The sequence below is a fragment of the Alligator sinensis genome, unplaced genomic scaffold (genome assembly GCF_000455745.1).
Source record: "Alligator sinensis unplaced genomic scaffold, ASM45574v1 scaffold140_1, whole genome shotgun sequence".
In the NCBI taxonomy this organism is placed as follows: Eukaryota; Metazoa; Chordata; order Crocodylia; family Alligatoridae; genus Alligator; species Alligator sinensis.
In genome coordinates, this window is record NW_005841836.1 from 6,924,615 (window position 1) to 6,947,315 (window position 22,701).

At 45.0% G+C, this 22,701-nt stretch overlaps 1 protein-coding gene across 1 annotated transcript in view; it reads left to right on the plus strand.

The window, feature by feature from the left end:
* LAMP5 (lysosomal associated membrane protein family member 5) overlaps window positions 1–13,520 on the plus strand; it is a 23,908-nt gene extending 10,388 nt beyond the window's left edge. The window contains exon 6 of the mRNA XM_025201876.1: window positions 13,342–13,520. Coding sequence (XP_025057661.1) covers window positions 13,342–13,520 — 179 coding nt within the window. The remainder of the gene's footprint in view (window positions 1–13,341) is intronic.
* Window positions 13,521–22,701: the final 9,181 nt, after the last annotated feature.

Here is a 22,701-nt window from a genome sequence, read left to right on the forward strand (position 1 = left end):
AAGCCGGGGGGTGTGGGGGGGCCCCCAGTGCACTCCCCAGTGGATCCGGAAGTGGGCTGGAAGTACTTAATGCCCACTTCTGGCTTCGCCGCTGAGCATGTGCCCCGCCACGCTCCTGTGGGATGCTCCATCAGCCCCTGCATTGCAGCGTTCACGAGCCATACCGTACCTCGAAGTATGTAGAAAAAACATTTAAAGACGTGTCTTTGGCTGAATCACTGATTCTCCAAATCAGCATTGAATCTTCAGATTCAGATTCAGCTGAATTGAATCAGGGACAGCGATCCAAAACAACTAATCGAATCACTGTCCCTGATTCAGGCCGAATCCGAATTGAATAGGGCCTGCTTTGCACACCTGTACAAAAGTCACCTTGAAAAGAAGAGAGGCCCCCATGTAGCACAAACCAATGGGTAACTAGGAGGGAATTGAGAAATGAAGACTTTAGATTACAGATCAAAACCATATCCTGTTTTACCTCTAAGGCACCTAAGTGTGATCCTCAAGAGACTTGCTTGAGACTCTAAAAAATGGCTAATACCAAAGTTAGTGGGGAATCCTTGCCATTCTTTGTGACTTGGTCCTAAGGCTAAAATGAGCTCATCTTATACAAGGTGAACCCTTAATTGTTTTTTCTTGAGCTGAGCATGATGGCATAGGATTGAATTTGGGCACCCAAGAGGAAATAGGATTTGGGCCCAAGTTTCTAAAAGATCTCAGTTCCCAATGAAACACTTCAATAAAGGGCAGATTTTCAAAAGTTCTTAGCACCTAGCATGTCCTGTTGTGACCCTTATGGGCAGATTTTTAAAAGCATTCCATACTGAGCAGGCTGAGTTCTTTTGAAAATCTAGCCCCTTGGAAGTGCACTGACCAAATCCGAAATCAAAGTCAATGGGAAACTTTCCATTCACTCCAATAGGCCCATATATTTTGCTGGTAGCGGCTCATGGGAATGGAAAATTGTTTTCTTTTGTTGTTTTAATCTCATTAATGTCTGTCCTAACAGGGAAGGCTGAATAAGACAAGGACGAATTAACTATTAAGCTGAACAGTATTTGGGGAAAAAAAGATACTATGAGTTTGTGTAGGTCTTAGTTGTCTGGGGCATGATTCCAGCCCCCTCATCCGTGAGCATTTATCAGGAACTATTCAGTGGGGCCACATCAGTGTAAAGATAGCATAAATGAGAATAGCAGCAGACCAGGTGCTTGATGTCTTTAAATTGAGTGTAGGGTTGGTATTCTTCACAGGAACCCAGATGTCACATAACATGTGTTGTGGTTCATCTGACCATACAAAGCACTTGCAGTGTAGATGAGCATACATAAATTGTATTAACTTGTGTACATTTACACACACACACACTTGCACACATGTATGCATATGTATATTTTATGTATATAGAAATATATATTATATATTGGAGGATATATATATATATATATAGGATATATATATATATATATATAACTGCATTTTTTGCACCCTCAGCACTCTTCACAGAATTTGAATCTTTTGTTTTCAGTGCTCATCAGTACGTTGCATGGATTGGATTCCAGACAGCCTTTTGTTTTATGAGCACCTTGCTCTAAAAAGGGGAATTAAGCTGCTATTGATAAGTTGCTACTTATTTTGATCAAAAAAGGGGCTCCAGCTGGCAAGGTGCTGGGTCAAATCTTGGTGATTTAGCAAAGGACTGACTTAACTTTAAGCATTGCAAGTCTTACTGACTTCAGTGAGATTGCTCATATACTTAGTTAACCAAGGAGTTTCGAACTTTACTGAACTGGTCGTGTAAAACCTATTATTTCTCTGATACAACAGAAAAGAAGTCTCATAGCCTTATACTTTCTCCTCATTGAGCACAGGTAGTTTTCATTAGCATTCCTGGGAGTTATAGGCTCCATGATGCACTGCAAATATTCAGCTACAGGGAGGAAAGTGCATCATGGGATGTGTAGTCCAGCTGTGGAGTGGGACCCATAGACAAGAACCGGGGCAGGATGAACCTGGAATTATGACTCCTATGAGATGTTATGGTGGCCCATGAAAAGTCAGATGGCCATGTGCCATAAGTTCATTTCAATGAACATTATTTTCCAATGGGAGAATCTTCTGTATTGTTTTCACCAGCCCAACTGTCACTACTGCAGTCCAACAGCTGGGCAGGAACTCGGAAGTTGAAAATGAAGGGTTGAAGGGTCTGCCTGTGATCCATTCTGACTTTGTCCAAGCCACTCCAGCTCTCCACCCTTTATTTCATATACATGTAATATGAAACTAATAACAGAGACCTACCTGATAGTGTTGTAGGCCCCAGAGCTTTTAAAATGCTTTGAGCTCCTTGGAGAAAAGATATTATATAAATGTAAACTATTATTATCACTAGTGCTGTTGTTATTATTATTCTTATTTACTTGATATGTAACCAGAGTACAAAGTGTTTTAATTCAGCCTGCAGCTACATTCTTGCTTATTGCTCACCTGTATTCCATTATGGCACATCCTGACTCTTTGGCTGGGCCCACATGAGCAGGGGTGTGCCTTTATAACAGCACAAATAGTAGCAGCATAAATTTGTGCTGCTACTTGTGACCCAGTGCACACCCCTGCCCATCTGCTTTGCAGTGGAATGCATTGTCTCTCTGCTCCACGTGCTGTGGGAGGGCAGGGGGAGGCTGACTGGGACACAGGGTGCCTCAGCAGGGGCTAGCCATCCCCTGTGCTGAGGCACCCTGTGCCTCAGTCAGCTGGGGAGTGGCACGTGAAGATGGGGGAGTAGGCAGCCCAGAGCTGCCTGCTTCTCCATCTCTACATGCTACCAAGTCCCCATGCTGAGGCACTCTGAGCCCCAGCCAGCTGCTCCCTGTCTGTCTGGGGTGCAGTGTGCCTCGAGATGGGGAAGCACTACAGGCAGCCTTGGACTGGAGAGCCATGGGCTGCCTTCTCCCTCATTTCTGCATTTATGCTGGCCAAACATTTGTCCTGCGCTTGCCACTTTGGTATGGTTTGCACTGCTTTTTTTCCAGGTTTTTTTTTTGCTACCAGGAAATCCCAGTAGCAAACTTTGACCTGGGGCTGCAAATTAGCAGCACTAAGCACTGATTAATGTACAACTCATGTGGTTTGTGGCACTGCAAAGAGGTTCGCAACACCACAAACCACATGTGCCTGCATGTCTAGATCCAGCCTTTATAACCACTAAGCAGTCAAAGCTTTGGTGACTTCCTCTGAAATGGTGAAACAGAGCTGTTAGTCTAGGAGTTGGTGGTGTTCAGGCCTGAAGTCTATGACATGCAGGATATGGAGGGTACCCTGCTAATCAGGCAACATACCCACCAGAGTGGAGTTCCATCATGATCCACTTTAGTCCACGTCCACTGACCAAACTTTTGAGACATGCAGGAGAACATGATTTCCTGTAAGGAGTTGGAAAATAATTTGTATCCATTTCCTTTTCCCAGTGCTACACCAAAGAGCTTGTGACCACCCATTTGGTGAGCAAGCTAGGAGCTCATCTGTCAACCCTGTTTCTTTTGCTCTAGGGACTTCATAAATGGTAATCTCCCATATGCATGTATTGTATATGCACTGTTTTATAGTAGTTTTATATGGCGAATCTAGGATTTTGAAAAGCGGGGGTGCACATGGTGTGCGCCTTCATCACTATAACATGATGTATATTTCTCCCCAGTTAAAAAGAAACTAGAACCTTTACTAATATGCCAGGGGCCTAGTACTATATTACTCAGTTTAAGATGAAAGCAAACATAAATATAACTTTACTGAAATGTTTACTAATTTGCTAGATCAGCCGTTCCCAAACTCTGACAGATTGCTCACCACCAATTTAAAATGATACAACCTTAAGTACCATCAGCAATTTTTTCAGTTCGTACCACCAGCAAATTTTTGTCCTATAAAGGTATTATAATAAATCTGGTAATGTGTACCACCAACAGGTTGTCTGCATACCACTGGTGGTACGTGTACCACAGATTGGGAGCCACTGTGCTAGATAATATATTAAGTTTTAAAAAATGCAAGAAATTAGGCAACAAAGGTTAAAATAATCAAAAGATTGTTTCATTAGTCCTGTAGTCATTTTAGTTAAATGTACATTGTTTACTTGATTTATAAAATTAATCTAGTCTTCCTGTGCATCTTGACAGTGCCTCCAATACTCTCAACCATATTACTACATCTGAGTTACAGTTTTTAGTTAGAGCTAAAAAAAATCTTTAGGGCTGTGAAATAGAAGGGAGAGATTACCAGGAATGGCTAACAGACAGCAAAATTGCAGAACAAAAGATAGTTTGAATAGTAGAACATCAAGACATTTAAAAAGGAGAGAAGATCATTAACACCTATGGAAGGGAGAGATATTATCAGGTTGATTATAAGGAGGCATGAATAACCTTTTCCTCGAATTTAGTGTTCAGGGTGGGGCCAGTAGACCAATTATACCACAGCCCTGTAAAAGTGCTGTGCTTCAGCGAATACAACTTCCAGTTGACCACAAACAACCAGTCACTAGGAGAGTGAAGGTTTTAGCTCTCTGGAGGGTATGTAAAAAATCCCCCAACCTGTAGTGTTAGATGCAGTGGGTTAGTTAAAAATAAGATTAAAAAAAATAACGAATACAGTCTGAGGCTTTGCAAAGCTCACCAGAAACATGGTCCAATGTCTTTTGAAGTCTAAAGGAGTCCATTGATTTTAATGGGTTAATAGGTTCACCATGGGTTTAGTTACAGTGAACTAAAATTAAATATGTCTCTCTAAGGAGCTTGCTTTCTCCCTCTAATCCTTCCAGACACCTCCTTTCTCCAAGCATCTCTCTTGGTACAAGTCCATGATTACTGAAAGGCACTACTGATTTTGAAACAGCTCATTAAAAAGGGCAGGAATAATTTAGTTCTTAAACTGCTTTCAGTATTAATTCTGCTCCATAATATGAAAAATTCATGGATTAGAACCTATCATCTGATTAGAAACTGCAAACTAAAAAGAGATGTTTTGTGACAAATTCCGTTTCCCCATAAGAGTGATGGAGACATGAGAAATATATATTTCCTGTTCATAAAAATTGTTATTATGATTTATCCAGAGCTTCTTTTTTCCCGGTGAAGGCAAAGGGGTATCTAACTAAAGGGGTCTTATTCAGTGCCATAGAACTAACCTTTGGGAGTTGACTAGCTTAGTTAACTGCAGAGTGGGTGCATCTACATGCGACGTTTACTGTGGTACTATTAGGGCAGAGTAAACTAATTAAGTCCTCTGTAGGATAGTACTGCCAGACACAAGTACTATCCTACAGCAGAATTATTTACTCCACCTCAATGCCTGTATAGACATTTACAGGGCTGGCTGGGGAACGAGGGTGCTTCAGTGTGGGAGCTGCCTGCTGGCTAGCCCTGCACTGCAACACCCTTGTGCCCCCACCAGCTCCTTCGCAGCATATGGAGCCTGGATGGAGGAGCCCCGGGCTGGCCAGCTGACCCCTGGATCCCTGTGCCAGCTAGTGCTGCTCTGCCCTGGCTCAACACTCTCAGATAGTGTTCCCTTTAAGCTGTGTGGTATGTGCAGCCACGCTCATGCTATGCTGCCAGGAGTGCTTGCGTGGCCACACACACTGCACAACTTAGAGGAAAAGCTGCTCCCAGGCACACATGCAAACGTGGCACCTGGGAGCAATAAACTCTGGCATGAAGTGCACTGGAGTTTATTCAGCCACCCTAAGAGCACATGTAGACATGACCAGTAGGTAGTTGAGAAAACTTACGCTGAGAAGACTAAGAGAAGAAGAGGAAATGCTGACTCAAAGGAGCATTCCCTTTGATCTCATGGCAATCCATTTTTGCTGGTCAACCCAGCATCTAGACTCTGAATTTGTTCTCAAGGTATAAATCCTACCTCTTTCCAACATGACCATGGCAGGGTCATGGCACAACAGGGATCAGCTGATTTCCAGGAGCCCAAAATAGGGATCTGTATTTTCTGTGCATCCTAGAACAGGACCACACTAGCTTATGGTTCTTTGAAAGGGATGAGCAGCATGGACCTCCCAGGTTTCCACGATTCAGGGTGGCGGGGAGGCAAGAGGAAGAAATTTTCTTGGGGCCTCTTCTAGCTCTCGGGCTTCTTTTAGTGCACAGCCTTCTCCTTCCTAGATGAGTTACTTGTGGTTGCACCTTCAGAAGCTTGGAACAAATCCCACATCTTTCAGATTGATAGCTTCAAACAAGCCTGTAACTCATAAAAATGTAGAGGTGTTGTTTATGTGAACAAATTTCTGTCAGCATCACTTGGTGTCTGTCAGAGAGTCACCTCCTTACTGTGCATGGACTGTGAGGCCGGGGATAAATTTAGAACGAATTTTCCATTGAAAGTCCTGTTCTGGCCTTATTGTCAGACAAACCATTTGTAATTTTGTATACATCCTCTGTAGCCAGAGAAACTTTTAGATTTGTGTTGGCAAAGGTGTAGTAAAAAGTAAAAAGGCCAAAACATTTTTGAGACAGCTCACTGAGTTGGCTAGTCTTCCATTTATCACACAGTGGTAGCATTTTGCTTTTCCCTCTCTCCAGAGAGTGAAATTCCCCTCATAAGGGCTTATCTACTTGCTCGGGTTGAACTTCCATTGTGGCATTACTGATTTCCTTGAAGTGGTACAAATTGCTGGGTAGACATTATTTTAGGTTAAATCAGTTTGGCTAAAATAAATTGTGAGATTTAAAACTCACCTGAAAAACCGCCAGTCTGAAACCTATACAAGGGTATTCCCACTGGGGTTTCCACTGGTTGTAGGTATCATCACGCTTAAATGGTGAAAAGTGGTGTGTCAGCAAATCCTTTGCCATCATGCTTTTTCCAAGTCAAGGGCATAGGAGTAGGGAAGCCACATCCCTTGAACCTAAGATAATAGCACAATGCTGTGGCACATCCCTTGAAAGAATGGTTGTGGCTTGTCCATGCTGAGTGCACTTGTCAAAAAGGTCAGTGCGTCTCTGTAACCCTGAGAGGGTCAAAAGGATCACTGGGTCTTTGTAACCCTTTGTAACTATAACTTTACTCTGGATCCTCCTGGCTCAGTTCTTCCTTCCGTACTGGCCTATGAAGGGTTAATATCTGGGAATGCCTACTGGCCCACATGCCTGTGGTTTGGTAATGAATTTGGTAATAGGATTCTCAGTGTCATTAATGGGAAAGTTTTTAGTCAAGCACTGGAACCAACTTTTGGAGTCCAGAATAAGAATCCATAGCCATTTCCTCCCCCTTTTCTATAAAAACTGCATTGCAGCATTTGTTGAATTGTCTGTTACACAGTACTGGTGATTAATCACTGTTCTGGCAAAACAGTACAGTATGTGGAGTGCACTTTTCACATTGCATTTTTGGCTTACTTGCTTCATTTATGTTTTGAAAAGCTTAATAATAGAATACATTTCCCAGTTCCCTCTTTCTTTATGTCTAACTGCTTTTTTTTTAACTCTGAGTTTTGAATGGTGTTTTTGTGAGCCTCACAAGGGATGGGTAGTAGAATGAGAGATCCATCACCTCCAGGAGATAGAACCTCAGTGGTTGGAAATTATCAAAACTCTGTCCTCCATCCCCAATACCAGCCCCCCCCCAGCTCTGGTCATTCAGCAGTAGAGATCTCTCCCCACTGTAACCTCCTAGTTATGTCCATGGGTGTAAGATTTTGCCCTCTTGTGGCTGGCCTACAGATAGGATAAAAAAACTCACATTGGAAAAAACTAAAAAAAAAATCTCCCTTAGTTTTAATGGCAGAAACCTATATGTTGTAGTCAAAAGACTAAGGCACCTATACACATGCCTGACACCTTAACTGAGTCTGCTGGAGGGTGCTAATTAGCACGTTCCAGTAGCCTTGGTATCATGTGTGTTCAGTGCCCCCGTAGTTCAAAATGGTGGTTGGGGCACTTTAGCTAAATCTCATCAAAAGAGCTTTAGTTAAAGCACCCGTGCCACAATTTTGAAGTCTGGGGAAGCTGAATACATGAGATATTGTGGGTACTTTAATTAGGGTGGCTCCTGAGAACCGCCCTAATTAAAGCACCCCCCCCACCCTGGAGCGTGTGTAAAGATGTCCCAACCTTCTTTAGCAATAGGGGGAACTGGTAGTGCCTCAACTGTTTGCACTGCCTGACTCTTTCCACTAAGGTTCATGAAAACTCCTTCTTTTTTTTCAGAGAAGCTTTAACACTTTACATCTTCTCAATAGGGTTTGGTAAGAACACAAGAAGTGCCATACTGGATCAGATCAATGCTTCATCTAGCCCTGTATCTTGTCTCTGACAGTAGCAGGGGTGGCTGCTATACAGGGAGATCATTGAATCAGCTATCTCTAAAATGATCTATCCCCTATTCAATACCCTTCCTAGCATCCACCATTTGTTGGGTTAGAGCTTCCAGAAGAAACATCTCCAACCATTTTGTTCAATAGACATTAATAGAACTATTATCCATGAATTTATCTAGTCCCTTTTTGAATCTGACTGTGCTATCTTCCTCAATCACCTCCTGTGGCAAATTGGGCCACAGGTAATTGGGCCAGGAGAAAATCCTGGGTCTCACACAGTGCCTTTTATTCATTTTTTATGAAATGTTGTCCATGTCAGTTCAAGGTGCACACTTGAAGAGTTATAATTTCTTTTCTAGTGTACTATCAGCACCATCCAGTCTATGTTTCCAGGAGGAGCATGCATGGCCAGACCAGGAAGAGCTGCTGCAGGAATAGGTGCTCCTACCTGCTTTAGGGTTATCAGATCACCCAAATGCAGGCAGGAACATATGCTCCTCATGCAGACCTTCCTGGCTGAACTCCTCATGAGGCACATGGACAGTTTCATCTGGTTGTGGTGAAAACAGTGACAGCAGCAGCTGTTGAAAAAGTTGTATCAAATGGTTTAGGCCCTACCTTAAGCACAGGATTGGACTAGATGACCTCTTGACGCCCTAGTTTTTGATGTTTCTATGAACAACACCATGGGTGCCCCAACAGTGCAGCATTAAACCCCATAAATTGTAGTCAACTGAAAAAAAATTGAGAACCCGTGAGGTAAGCTGAGGAAGCACAACAGTGGTTCTCAACTGGGATGTTACCAAATTCAAAAAAGTTATGGAAGGGATGCTCTGACTAAAAAGGTTGAGAACTACTGCCTTAATGTGTCCACTTCACATTTTTGCATATGCTGGGTGTATGATGAGGTGTGTCCCTAGAGAAGCATATTTTTAGGAGAGATTAACTGTGAAAAAATTCAATGGGCATTCTGTGAGGTGGTGTGGGCTAGAGTAGGGGTTGACAGACTACAGCCTGTTGAGCTTTCACATCTGGCCCTTAGATGTGGGGATTTGGTGGCATTTCACATGAAAGGGGCTTTCCCTGTGTTGGTGCAGCTGCAGGGGGATCCTACTGCCCACCTGCCTGTGACCCAGAATGGGTCATTCCAGCCTGCAGCCAGAAAAGGTTGCTGATTGTTGGGCTAGAGGACTCATGAATGCTGAATATTGTACATTTGGACTTCTTTTTCCTTAAAGAAAAGTCTCTGGGCAGTCTGGCCTTCTATTCCAACATCACTGAGTGGGATTTTCATTTGAAGTACTCTGTAAAGAAGGTGTTTTCTGTTCCCAGTGCTGTTTATACAGTTTTTAAGTAGCTCTGTAAGGCAAAAATGCACCAACAACATGGGCAGTAAGAGTTCACTTGGGTCCTGCTAGAACTGCAACCAACTCTCTGAACAACATAACCAGGGTTCGTCTTGTTTTTTCTTCTTTTGCCACCAGGATGCTTTCTTTTCTGGTTGCTCAGTGGCTGAGCATCATCAAGAAGGAACTCTCAATTCTTCCTGGGCAGTGGCCTGGTCATTATTTTGGTGTCTGATGATAGGGAAGACCAATGTTCAGATTCCCTCAAGAGGAGGTTGGCCTAAAACCTGGGTCTTCCAAGGCTCCCCTTTCCTCTAGTAGTGTTTCAGTCATTGACTGTAGGTCAAAAAGTGAGAAACATGCCAGCAACAAGCAGTTTCTCATCACGTTTTTTCAGTTGACTACAATGCATGTGGTTTAATGCTGCTGTTCATAATGGTGTTGTTCATAACCATAGAAAACTAGGACTTCAAGAGGTCATCTAGTTCAATCCTATACTCAAGAAAGGGCTTAAACCATTTGACAAAAGTGCTTGTCCATCCTATTCTTAAGAGCATTGCAAACAATCCCTTCATGTAACTACCAGACACAATGCCAAAACATCACAAATACCCTAACTTGTCACAGATAAAGCAGGCGGATGAAGACACTGTCAATGACTTGCCGCTGCAAGGACAGGAAGTAGTTTTAAAAATATGCTGAAGATATCTATATTGAACCATAATGGAGCATAAATTAATTTATAATCTCTGGGGCAGCAATGTATCACTTCTGAGCAATGTATAGGGACAAACCTAGTCACATACAACAGAACTGTAGCTTCAGAAGGCATTTAACCATGTGCAGGCTAATCAAACAATACAGAAAGTCATAGGGTGATGTAGATGCCTGAAAGCTGCATAAATGCCACTTTGTATCTTAGCAATAGCATAGAATTCTGCCCTATATGTCTAAGTGCAATCTTAGTCCACCCTGCTCAAGTCCCTGAAAAAATAATAACACATCTACTTTTGTAACATACCCCAATCTTAGCCTTAAGAATAAATCACAGAGGGTGTGTTTACATGTTGCCATATGGTGACATTGCTACGGCACTGTGCTTTACTACTTTCTTTTGGAAGTACTATAGCACAGTGCAATACAGGTGGTTACTGCACTGTGTGTACAGTGGATGGTTAGATTTTTGCCTCTACGTCAAGTGTGCCACTACAGCAATCTTGCCCTGGGTGGGGTAGGGGAGGCTGCGGCCAGCACCTCAGCTGGCCCTAGCAGCCTTACCTGGGGTTCTGCGGCCCTCCTGGGGCTCCAGCAGTGGCGATCTGGGTGTGCAGAGCCTGGCTAGAAGCTGGAGCTTGGCTCTGGTTTGGCAGGCTCCCATTTCAGGCAGCACACACTGCAGCCACGTGTGCCATGCTGCTTTTTTCAGCCATGGGTCTTTTTGACACCAGGATCTTCCGATGTAAAAAAACCTCCACTGGGCTGCAAACCACATGTGCATGCTCATTTGGACATGCCCTTTGAAGCCAAAATATTATTTGTGACACCTACTAGATCAGGGATGGGCAAAATGTAGCCCGCAGGCCAGATGTGGCCCACTAGGCCATTCTATCTGACCTGCAGGGCCCCTAAAAAATTTAGAAAATTAATATTTATATGCCCCTGGCTGCCTGTCATACAGCCCTCGATGGCTTGCCAAAACTCAGTAAGTGGCCCTCTGCCTGAAATAATTGCCCGCCCCTGTACTAGACGGAATACAATCTTGACCTGCATCTTAGTTAGAATTAATTTCAATTGCCTGGGTGACCTAAATCCTTGACATTACTTAACTTTTGAGTGTTCCACTTTGCAATCTTAATAATGTCCTTGTAATATATTTTCTACAAAAAATGCTGTTATTTTATATGGTGGTAACACATAGGTGTCCCTGATCCACTGTTCTGAGCATTATCCAAATAGCCAACAAAGAGCAGGCTCCTTTCCCAAGGAGCTTATAAACAGCGTCTGGTAAATTCTTAGTTCCTGTGCCCAGGATTCACTTATATTACACCATATCTTCTCCATTTGGCAGTGATGAAAGTTGTTGCTTTTGAAAGTTATGATCCTGAAAAGATCAGTGCAAATTTATCCCACATTTAGTTTCACTGGGCATGTCTACATGAGATATTTACTGTGCAATTGACTAATTAACTGTGTAGTACACATCTCAGCGCCTACACACGCGCCTCTATTAGGGCACACAAAATGAATAATCTCTGCAGCAGGGTAGTACTTGTAAATATAAATACTACCCTGCTGTGAGTTTTTTCATGTACAGAAGCACATATGTAGATACTGGCTGGCTGCCTGGGGCATAGGGTGCCTCAGTGTGGGGCTAGCCAGGAGGCAGTGCCTATGCTGAAGCACCCTCATGCCCCATCCAGCCCCTTCGCAGCACATGGAGCCTGGTCAGAGCATCCCTGACTTGACAGCCTGACTCCCTGGGTCCCCTGACAGCCCAGGCTATTCTGACCAGGCTCTATGTGCTGCTTATGAATAAACTCTGGAGCAAAATGCTCCGGAGATTTTTGCTCCCAGGTGCACATTCGAACAACCCGCTTGGGAGCAAAAAACTCTGGAGCAATAAACTCCAGAGTTTATTCGTGTACATTAATTGCATATGTAGATGTGCTCACTGAAGTCACATCAGAGAATCTAGGGCCAGATCCTTAGCCAGTGTAAATCAGCATTTCTCCTTAGGAGTTTACAGCAACTGAGGATCTGGCTTAATGTACAGTAACATCAAGACTAACATCAAAAGTGGCTACAACTGAGCCCATTGGAGCTTGCTTTAAAGTGCATGGCTCACTGCCGGCTACAAAATACTCAAGTAGTTTGTCTGCTCGGGGTTCTATGACCCTGTGGTTACACTGCTATCATTACCTGGGCTAGCTAGTTTAAACTTGGTTCAAGTATCTGAATCTGAGATTGAAGTCAGAAACTAAAACTACTCTCACCTTTTTGATGACACCTATAAGAGAAACTTCAAGTACATTCATACTGCTGCTGGCTCATACATGCTTCATTCTGTAGATACATAAAGGACTTCAAATTCTAGAGCTGTGAGCCTGGAAATGCAAGCATACTCCTCCGTTGCATTGTGACCTCGGTAATAATGCTTCTTCCCTGGGACAATTTATTTAGTAGAGGTGTGAACATGAAAGAACAGTTTCCCTATCAGATTCTGGAGTGAGCTCCCAGGGTTGGAAGATAGAAAAAAAACAGGATTTTCACTTGTAAACTGAGCAAACCTGGTGAAAAGCCAAGAAACACTGAATGTGGAGCTCCTGTGGGGCTATTTTAGTCACTTTCAGGGAAGGAACAAATTTGAAAGAAGAAGAAAATTAAAATAGATGAATAGACAAAGCTAAGCTAAGCCTGTGATTATGTGCTTCCCTGAAGTAGGCTGATGATTGTCACGGCTATTGCTTTTAAACAACTGCCCAACAGTAACTAATATTCCTGCTGTTTTGGTTTAATTTCTACTGCATATGATTTGTTCTGTAGAGAGGGCATAATTTTTGCTGTTGTTTGTTTACCTTTGCTTCTTAGAAAAAGTCAGTTTTGCACTACATAAGTTAATGAGTAAACTGTTTCATCATCAGTCTTTCTTTTTCTTTTTATAAACTGCAGCACATAAATGTCCAGTGGACCAGAGGGAGCAGTTGGAAGAAACCCTGCCTCTGATTTTGGGTCTGATATTGGGGTTGATTATTGTGATAACTCTTTGTGTGTACCATATCCATCACAAGCTGACAGCCAATCAAGTACAACTTCCTCGAGACAGATCTCAGTACAAACACATGGGATAGATGGTGGGATACATCAGAACTGACTGCTTATCAGGTAAAGGAAGCAAAAGCACTTTTTTTATAAATGAGGCCAAACTCTCTCTCTCTCTCTCTCTTGTTCTCTCTCTCTTTCTCTCTCTCTCTCGGCACATAGTGTAATGGCCAAACAGAGATGGAAACACTCTTAACATTTCAAAGCTTAACGGGAGCGCAAAATCCAGTTTGCAAACACACATGGGGAATATCACTCCCAATATTCTGCTCTTCACACATGCATTGCACTCCATTCCTGTGTGTAAGGAGGCCAGATATGGGAGTGAAGGTCCTTTTCTCAGAGTAGATTCAAGCAGCTCCAAGCTCCAAGCAGTAATTTAGTGTATTTATTATTAAGGGCCATATGCTGCATTCCTGTGTACCAGAAATTCCACTCAAGTCCATGAAAGCTCTGAAAGGAATCTAAGGTTGGTCCCAAAATGAATATTATATTTTGAAAAACTACAGGCCAGTGCCTCAGCTGTAAACTGGTGCATCTCTAGTGAAGTCAGAATTACTGATTTCAATCAGCTGAGTGACTGTCACACAGAGCTGGCCTTAGGGGTGGTTGAAGTGGGCAACTGCCCAGGGCACTGGGGTCAGGGTGGCGCTAGGAGGGTATTAGGGGGGCACCACGTGCACAAACACACACACACACACACACACACACTCTGGGGGTTTTGTGATCATTCCTGGGCTCAGCGGCAGCTCCAAGTGGGTACACAGGCAGCGGTGGGCCAGGCTGATAGCTGCCAGGTGGCTGCAGTGTGGTGGCTAGGGATGAGGATGAGCTGGAAATGGGGCCATCTGCCTGGGAAGCTGCGCTCCACTCCCCCCTTGCCACTTGCCTCTGCCTACCTGGGGTGGGGACACACTGGGGAAGGGGCACCAAGGAGGGGCACCAAAGTACAAGTTCACCCAGGACGACATTTTCCCTAAGGCTGGCTTTGCTGTCACATGTAAGGTTGAGTGAGGAAAGTTGGAGGGGGTGGGGGGGTTGCTGAATGATCCACACCTGAATTAAACTCCAGACCTGTGAATGCACAAAATATAGCGTGCCATGCTGCTGCAAGTCAATTGAGAATGCTTCTGGCTGGACATCCTGCACGTATCGTGATTGTCTTTGAAATGTTACATTGCTACCTGCAACCAAGGATTTCATAGCACAACGAAACAAAACTGTTCAAGTTACTATGCAGATTATTTCAGGTGTTATCTAGTGTAAGAGAAAATAAGAAAACCTGAAATCTATCAGTTCATGTAGAATGTTTTTTAAAATTAATTAAAATCTATAGGTACATAAAAATTAATTTGCCATCTTATTGTGTAATGACCTATGGTTTTCTATTAAGCACTGGACTGAAAGAAACCATAGTCATTTAGAAGACTCTGTGTAAGAATATTATTCTGCATGTAGAATAATATGAATTAGCTTTTATTTTGGCAGCATGTATGATACAATTGGTATTAAGAAGGTGTGATAATGGCTAGCTGTACTGTACTTTGTATGCTATAGCAAATGTCCATCTACTTTAACTGTTTTCTTGTTTGCACATTTTATAAAAACTAAGGGCCTGACCCCTTTCTCATTGTGGTGAATGGAAAGGTTCCCATTGGCTTCAGTGCAAATTCAGTAGGAGTCTGGCAGGCCTTAAATGAACATATTGTACAAACTTATACTTTTCTTATATTTACCTATTCTAAATGGCGACAATGGTATTATATCACTCTGAGAGTTCTCTACTGTAAATGATGTATTATGAGCCAAGAAATATATTCAGATGTTGAAACAACTTTGTGTGTTTCTTTTTAATAGGAAAAGTATATATAAGGTCATGAGAGCAGAACAAATTAAAGATGTAACACACAGCCACTTTAACATGTTGGGAGAATTGGGCTGCTATTATTATTGTTGTTGTTGCTATCAATGGTTGGATACAAACCCTCTCTGACTTACTCGGTCTAGTCCTTTAATTCTTCCATCACTTCCCTGGTATGAATAGGACTAGTCAGAGTGCAAATTGCTGCTCAGTGTAAAGGTGAGCCCATTATGCATGACAGATAACATGCACATTGCATATAACAGGGGTGGGCAAAATACGGCCTGCATTCCAGATCCAGCCCACCAGGCTATTCTATCTGGCCCACGGGGCCCCTCCAAAAACACTTATTACTGGCCCATGGCTGCCCCTCTGAAAGACAGTGGGAGGTGGGCTTTCAGAGGTTGTGCGACATTGGACTGAGCGGGCTCTGTGCTTCCACCTCTGTGGGGCTCCTGGAACTCCATCTGGGCGCCCCATGTGGAGGCACCAAGCATGATGGCACATGACTGGACAGCTGGTGAGTGGGGAGGGGAGCTCCTGCCTTCAGGAGTTGGGGGTGGGGGTGGGGCTTCTGGGTGTGGGGTTTGTGGGTGGTGTGGACCCCAGTTCCATGGTGCACAGCCCTTGCTGCTGCTGGCAGCAGCAGCAGCAGGCAGTAGGCCCTCAGGGCACTCCTAGCTTGCTGCAGGCAGAGCCACCTGGCAATGGGCTGGAAACAGACATGGGCAAACTGGGCAGCCATCTGGGGCCCAGACAGAAAGGGAGACTGAAAATGATAATTTTTTTCTGTTGTCTGATTATTATTATCATTATCTCTGGTGAAGGGGTGCCTGATAGTAAATGTTTGCCTTTGGCCACCAGGAGTCTAGATATGGCACTGCCCTCGTGGTGTACGGCTCCAGCTGCATCCTGGGAGCTGCACATGGTGGTATGGAGCCTGCCTGGACTGGCCCACTGCTGTGTGCCTTCAATCCAGACTGGGCTGGATGAGGGGCTCCTGGCACTGCAGGTGGGAGCTGTGCATCATTGGGCTGGACCAGGCTGGATCCATGCCTACACATGGGGCTTCCAGCACTCTAGCTGGGATCTGCATGTGGTGGCATGGAGCCAGCCCAGTCCGACCCAAAGGTGCATGACTCTCTCCCAGTCCGCGTGTCATTGGGCCAGGTGGGCTCCATGCCTCCATATGCAGCTCCCTGCTAGAGTGCTGGGAGCACCAAGTGGAGGGACAGAGCTGGCTCAGCCCAAACCGATGGTGCATGGCTCCTGCCTGCAGTGTCAGGTGCCATGGAGGCGGCCTGGTCTGATTTGAAGGTGCATGATAGTGGGATGGGTCAGGTGGGCTCCATGCCACCATGTGCAGCTTCTGGAATTCAGCTGGAGCTGCATGCTGCCCAGGGCCTCTGCCTGCAGTGGGCCAGGAGCACCCCAAGGCCTGCTGCCTGCTGCCTGCTGCTGCCACTGGCACCCCCCCGCCAGCCCCTCCAACAGCTCATGCCCATGCCCCCCACACCTGCTATATACCACCCTCCCACACATAATATACAAGAGTAAGACTTTATTTAGAGCTATTATGCAATCACCCATATACACACTATGCAAACACAAGTAAATCAGGACAAAAATCATTTTTAAAAATAGAATTAAAATATGCTATAGTAGGTGTTTGATTTTTAGTATATGATTTTTTTTCTAGTTCCAGGATGGCAACCCCCTGCCAAAAAGGAGTACTTCTGGGGGCAAATGGGGGGGAGACTTCCAGTGGTAAAGGTCAGGGGTTAGAGGTGGGACTTCCAGTCCGAAGATGGCAACCCAGGGACGGGGCACCTGTCATGGGGTGGGGCTACCCTTGAGGCCCTTGACAGCTCACCAAAAGTCATTAAGAGGCCCTGCAGCTGAAATAATTGCCCACTTCTGGCATATAAACAGATGGGCCCTGATTCAGTGTTGCCTTGCATTTTGTGTAGTCATGCACATCATTGCAAAGTGATGCCAAGTCAGAGTTGGGAATTCATTTTACAGCATTGTTAAGGTCATATACTTAGTTCAGGGGACCAGAGAAATGACTTAGTTGTATTTATGCTAAAAGATAAGGTAAAATTAATTATGTTGCATTAAGGGGACTGAGTGTCTTTGAAGGGGTCTGTAGATCAAAGGTGAAGCCAACACCTGACCAACTAGCATGTCAGTGCAGTTGTGGATGAGCTGGAAGAGTAGGCATCTCATACTATGAAACAGGGAGACAGCTGTATTCTGCATGAGCTGTGGCTTCTGCAGGACATTCCTGTTTAGCCCCATGTTGAGCTAGAGATGACAGTCATGGATGACATCAGCAGTATAGAATTTGAAATAAAAAGTCTGGAGACCTATAACCAGACACCATGGGCTTTTGCCCAATTTTGGCATTCTAGCACCAGATGGGAACCAAAAAAGCTCTTGTAAACTGCAGATTTCTTGCCTGAAGGGAGGACAAAATAGCTTCAATAGCAGAGGAGTGAAAACGCCTTTGGTAACACTCTCAAGATACATCCTCTAACCCACTAATGTCATCTCTGCCTTATTCAAATTCAGCTTCAGTGGGAACATCTACATGAGACGCTTACTGTGGAATTTCCTAATTAGCTCCACAGTACATGTCTGTCTACACATGCCGAGCTATTAGGCCAGAGTGAACTAATTAACTCTGCTGTAGGTTAATACTGCCTGATACAAGTATTATCTTATGGCAGAGTTATTTACTGTGCCACAACGCATGTGTAGATGGTGACTGGGGCTGGCTGGGGCACAAGGGGGCTATAGTGTGGAGCTGCCTGTAGCACTGAGGCTATGTGTAAACACTGCACTTGGGAGCAATAAACTCTGTTGCAATCTGTGCTGGAGTTTATTGCATTGTGCTAATTTCATATGTGGATGCACCCAGTCAGTCTGTTCTTGTCTATATCCCCTTCTTGGGCAGGACCCAGGGGATCAAAGAGATTGTATTTTCAAGTTCTGAGGAAACATCAAATTGCCTGAAAATGTTGCAAGGTTGTTGAGCAGAGAAGGGTAGTGATGGGGACCTTTCCATACAACTTGTGATTTGGGAAAAGAAAAACTAGAACCAGCCTGTCCCAAAGGTTTAATTTTGCAGTAGAGTGCTAAAGAAGATGGCCACAGTGGCGTTCTTATCTGAGTCACCATCAAACCAATTTCATTGCTATGAGTCATTCTTTTGTCCTCTTTTGCCCTATGGCTGCATATAAAGTTCATAGAATCATCGAAAATGAGGGTTGGAAGGGACCTCAGGAGGTCATTTAGTCCACCCCCCTGCTCAAAGCAGGACCAGCCCTAACCTGATTGTCCCAGCCAAAGCTTTGTCTAGCTGGGTTTTGAAAACCTTGAAGGATGGAGAGTCCACAACCTGTCTGGGTAACTTGTTCTCATATTTTACTACACCCCTAGTGAGAAAATGATTTCTAATATCTAACCTAAACTTCCCTTGCTGCAACTTGAGACCATTGCTCCTTGTTCTGTCACCTGCCATCACTGAGAGCAGACTAGCTCGGTCCTCTTTTGAACCCACCTTCAGGTAGTTGGAGGCTGCTATTAAATCCCCCCTCAGTCTCCTCTTCTCTAGACTAAATAAGCCCAGTTCCCTCAGTCTTTCCTCATAAGACACATGCCCCAGGTCCCTCAATATTTTTGTTGCCCTCTGCTGTACTCTCTCCAATTTGTCCACACCCTTTCTGTAGTGGGGATCCAAAACTGCAGATGGAGCCTCACCAGTCCTGAATAGAGGGGAATAATCACTTCCCTTGACCTACTGGCAACACACCTACCAATGCAGCCCTGTATGCCATTATCCTTATTGGTAACAAGAGCACTTTGTTGGCTCATATTCAGCTTATTTTCCACTGTAACCCCCAGGTCCTTTTCTTCAGAGCTACTGCCCAGCCATTGATTACTACTCTCTGACCCTGATGCTCCAGCCAGTCTTCTATTCACCTTACACTCCATTCATCCAGCCCATACTTCCTTAGCTTGCCTGCAAGAATGTTGTGGGAGGCTGTATCAAAAGCCTTGCAAAAATTAAGGTACACCACATCCACCGGTCTCCCTGCATCCACAGAGCCAGTCACCTCACCATAGAAAGCAATCAGGTTAGTCAGGCATAACTTGCTGAATACATGCTGCCTATTCCTAATCACATTCTTCAGCTGCTACTGTCCTTGTGGCTTTGCCTTCTGGCTTTCCAAAGTCAAATGTACCTGCTGTGTGGTCACGGGTGACTGGTGCCTCCCGAGTCTGGCGGGGCACCTGCAGAAGCCGGCAGTAGCATTGGTGGCGGGACGAGGCCGGTGAGCACCCACAGAAGCTGCCACTGACGTCAGTGGTGGGACAGCCCTGTCAGGGGGCCCCTCTAATCATTGGAATATATTGTAGTAAATCCTTGCAGCACAGCTGATTTACAAGCTGGCTGATAAGAGGAAGAGTCAAGGCTGTCATTGGCTATAACTAGAATGGGAAAGAACTATTTAAAAAAATTAAGAATCCAGCATGGCTAAAAGGCCCCAAGGCCCTGCTGGCTATGGGAGCTGAAAGCACTGAAGAGGAAATGAAGTTTGTGCTTATGTAGCTACATTTGAGGTTTCTGCCATTCTCCAGGCTCCAGCTGAGTTACTTACCCCGTTCTTTCCCCTTCCTGTAGTGCCAGCATTGTTATCCTGTTCTTTTTACATGAATGGTGCAGAGATACCCTCCCATCCTTGCATGTTTTATTCCATGTGTCCCCTCTGCTGCTTACTTCCCTTTTGTTGTCATTCTTCCAGCCAGAAATGGGCATCATACTGAAAACATCTGCTCAGTTATTTCACATCCAAGCTTAAAAAGAAAAGCAAACAGATAAACTGCAGATGCCAAATGAGCCCCTCAGCCGTCATTCATCTTCTTTACAGCACACTTCAGTGAGATGGCTTTAGGCATCCATTGCCACTGGGGGCAGGTGATGTATAAGAGGGCCTTCCCTGCCAGAGCTGCAACACAAAAGCACTGTGCATTTCGAGCCTCTGCTTTCTATTCCAATCATGTTTCTATGCAGCACTTCCTCTTGCAGCAGGAGCAGGAAACTACCTTCCAGTGTTCCCACACTACATCTGGGGCTTAGGTTCAGCTCCACCAGAATGCCACTGGAGCAACGTTCCCTTGACCCTTCCCTGCTCCTCCTCCTTCTCGTGCGGTGGGGCTCTAGTCTTCCCAGTTCTCTAAGAGCAGTGGGACGGAGGAGAGATGGAGGAATACAGAAAGGAAAGAGGGTGTGTGCTCATGGGTGAGAGAGAAGGGAGAGAGTGGAGGAGAAAAGGGAAGCAAGATGCTGAAGAAGAAGGGAACTAAGCAAAGAAGTTATAGACTTGGCGGGGGGTGGTGCTTTTGCCTCCTAGAGAGTTACAGGTCTTTGACAGCACTAGAAGTAATCAATACACAGCGGGGAGCGGGGAGCTTGGAAGGATTGATCTAAAGTAAGAGTGACCAATCTGAGGCACAGGTGCCACAGGTGGCACATGCATCGTCTGTGTGTAGCACATGGCAGATTGGGAAGAGGAAAGGCAGCCCAGTGGCAGATAGGGCAGGAAGTAGAAAGCAAGGAAGGAAATCAGGCAGGGGGTGCAGGGCAGGATGGAGAAAACAGCATCAGATCAGGTAGGGAGGGAGCACAGGGCTTGGATGAGAAAGCAAAGCAGCAGATTGAACAGGGGAAAGGGATTAGAGTGGCACTTGCAGGGGTTAATTTGTGGCTCACCTGCCAAAAAGTTGCCACCACCTGATCTAGAGTATGACTGGACTATTGGAATTAAGCCCAAATGATCTGAAATTGATCAGGAAATAGGGACCCACCATTTATTACTGTGACAGAATACAGACTCATGTGGCTGTAACAAGTGACTGTTTCTTGTGAGCTTTCCACCTGTCTTGCTTTTCCCACTCTCCTCAGCCACAGTCTCCTGCTTTCATATTTGCCTTGAAAAGCCTTGCTTACTCAGTTATTTTATGCTTTATACTTACTGCTAAGCCAGTTGCCTTAAAAAGAACAACTCCCCTCATTCCTAGGACAGCTGAGGTGGAAGCCTTAAGAAATACACACAAGGCACGTCTACACACGCAATTAATGCACATGAATAAACTGAGGAGCAATTTCCTCCACAGTAAACTACTCCCAGGTGCATGTCTACATGTGCACCTGGGTCAGAAGCAAATTTAGCTGGGGAAGAGCTCTTCAGGCCAGGGCTGCTCCTACCATGCTCTGACCCCATGCAACAGCCAGGGGGAGCTCCAGGCTCTGGGCATAGCTACTTTGGTGTCAGCTGCAGCCTAGCTTGTAGCTCTGGGGACAGCCCCAGGCTGGCAAGGGGTAGGGGCAAGGTGGGCGCAGCTCCAGGGGCAGTTCTGGGTGGTGTGGAGCTCAGGACTTAGTCCCCGGCTTCAGGTGGCAGGGAAGGAGCCATCCCAATCTCTAGAGGTAGCCCCAGGCTGGCAGGGGGCTCCAGGGTCAGCCCCAGGACTTCAGCTGGTGGTGGTTGGTCTCTAGGGTGAGCCCCGGGTTGGTGGCAACCTCCAGGGCAAGCCCCAGGCTGGTGGCAGGCTCTGGGGTGAGCTCTGGGCTGGCAGAGGGCACAGAGGTAAGCCCCAGGCTCTGGGTGGCTGTGTTGAGTGGCAGAGGACCTGCCTGTGACATCAGGTTTCTGCAGCTGCCGAGCTATGTGGCTGAGCAGCAGGCTAGTATATGGCTCCCTGCTGCCTGCACTGTCTGGGGGCAATTTGCACCCACATCACTGTCTACATGTGCATTTAAACACACTGATTTACTGCAGTGTCAGATAGTACTTGTGTCTGACAGTACTATCCAATGGCACAGTAAATTAGTCTACACCAGCCTAATTGCTGCATACATGTAGATGGTGATGTTTTACTGCTCCATAAGTTAGTCTAACTTGTAGTAAAGCACATGTGTAGACACGCCCACAGTTGTGCAAGTGAACTGGCAGTGATTTCTTCAGACACTCTAAACCCTGTGGGCCTGATTTTCCTTTACACTGGATTCCCTTAAGTGCCCTGTCACAGCAGAGTTGATTTTCTCCATTCTTCTCATCATTCAGTAACTGCGAGTGTCCAGGAGGTCTAAACAGATATTCAGACCTGTGATTGGTGGCATATATTAATGTATTAAGACATAATACACTTAACAGGGGTAACTATGAGAAGGTTGCCATCATCCCTCCTTGTTCAGTTGCTGTATTCCATAGGAATAAATACATTAATTAATAACAGCAGCTTAGAGAGATTTTAGTGCAAATGAGATTCAGCTCAGAATG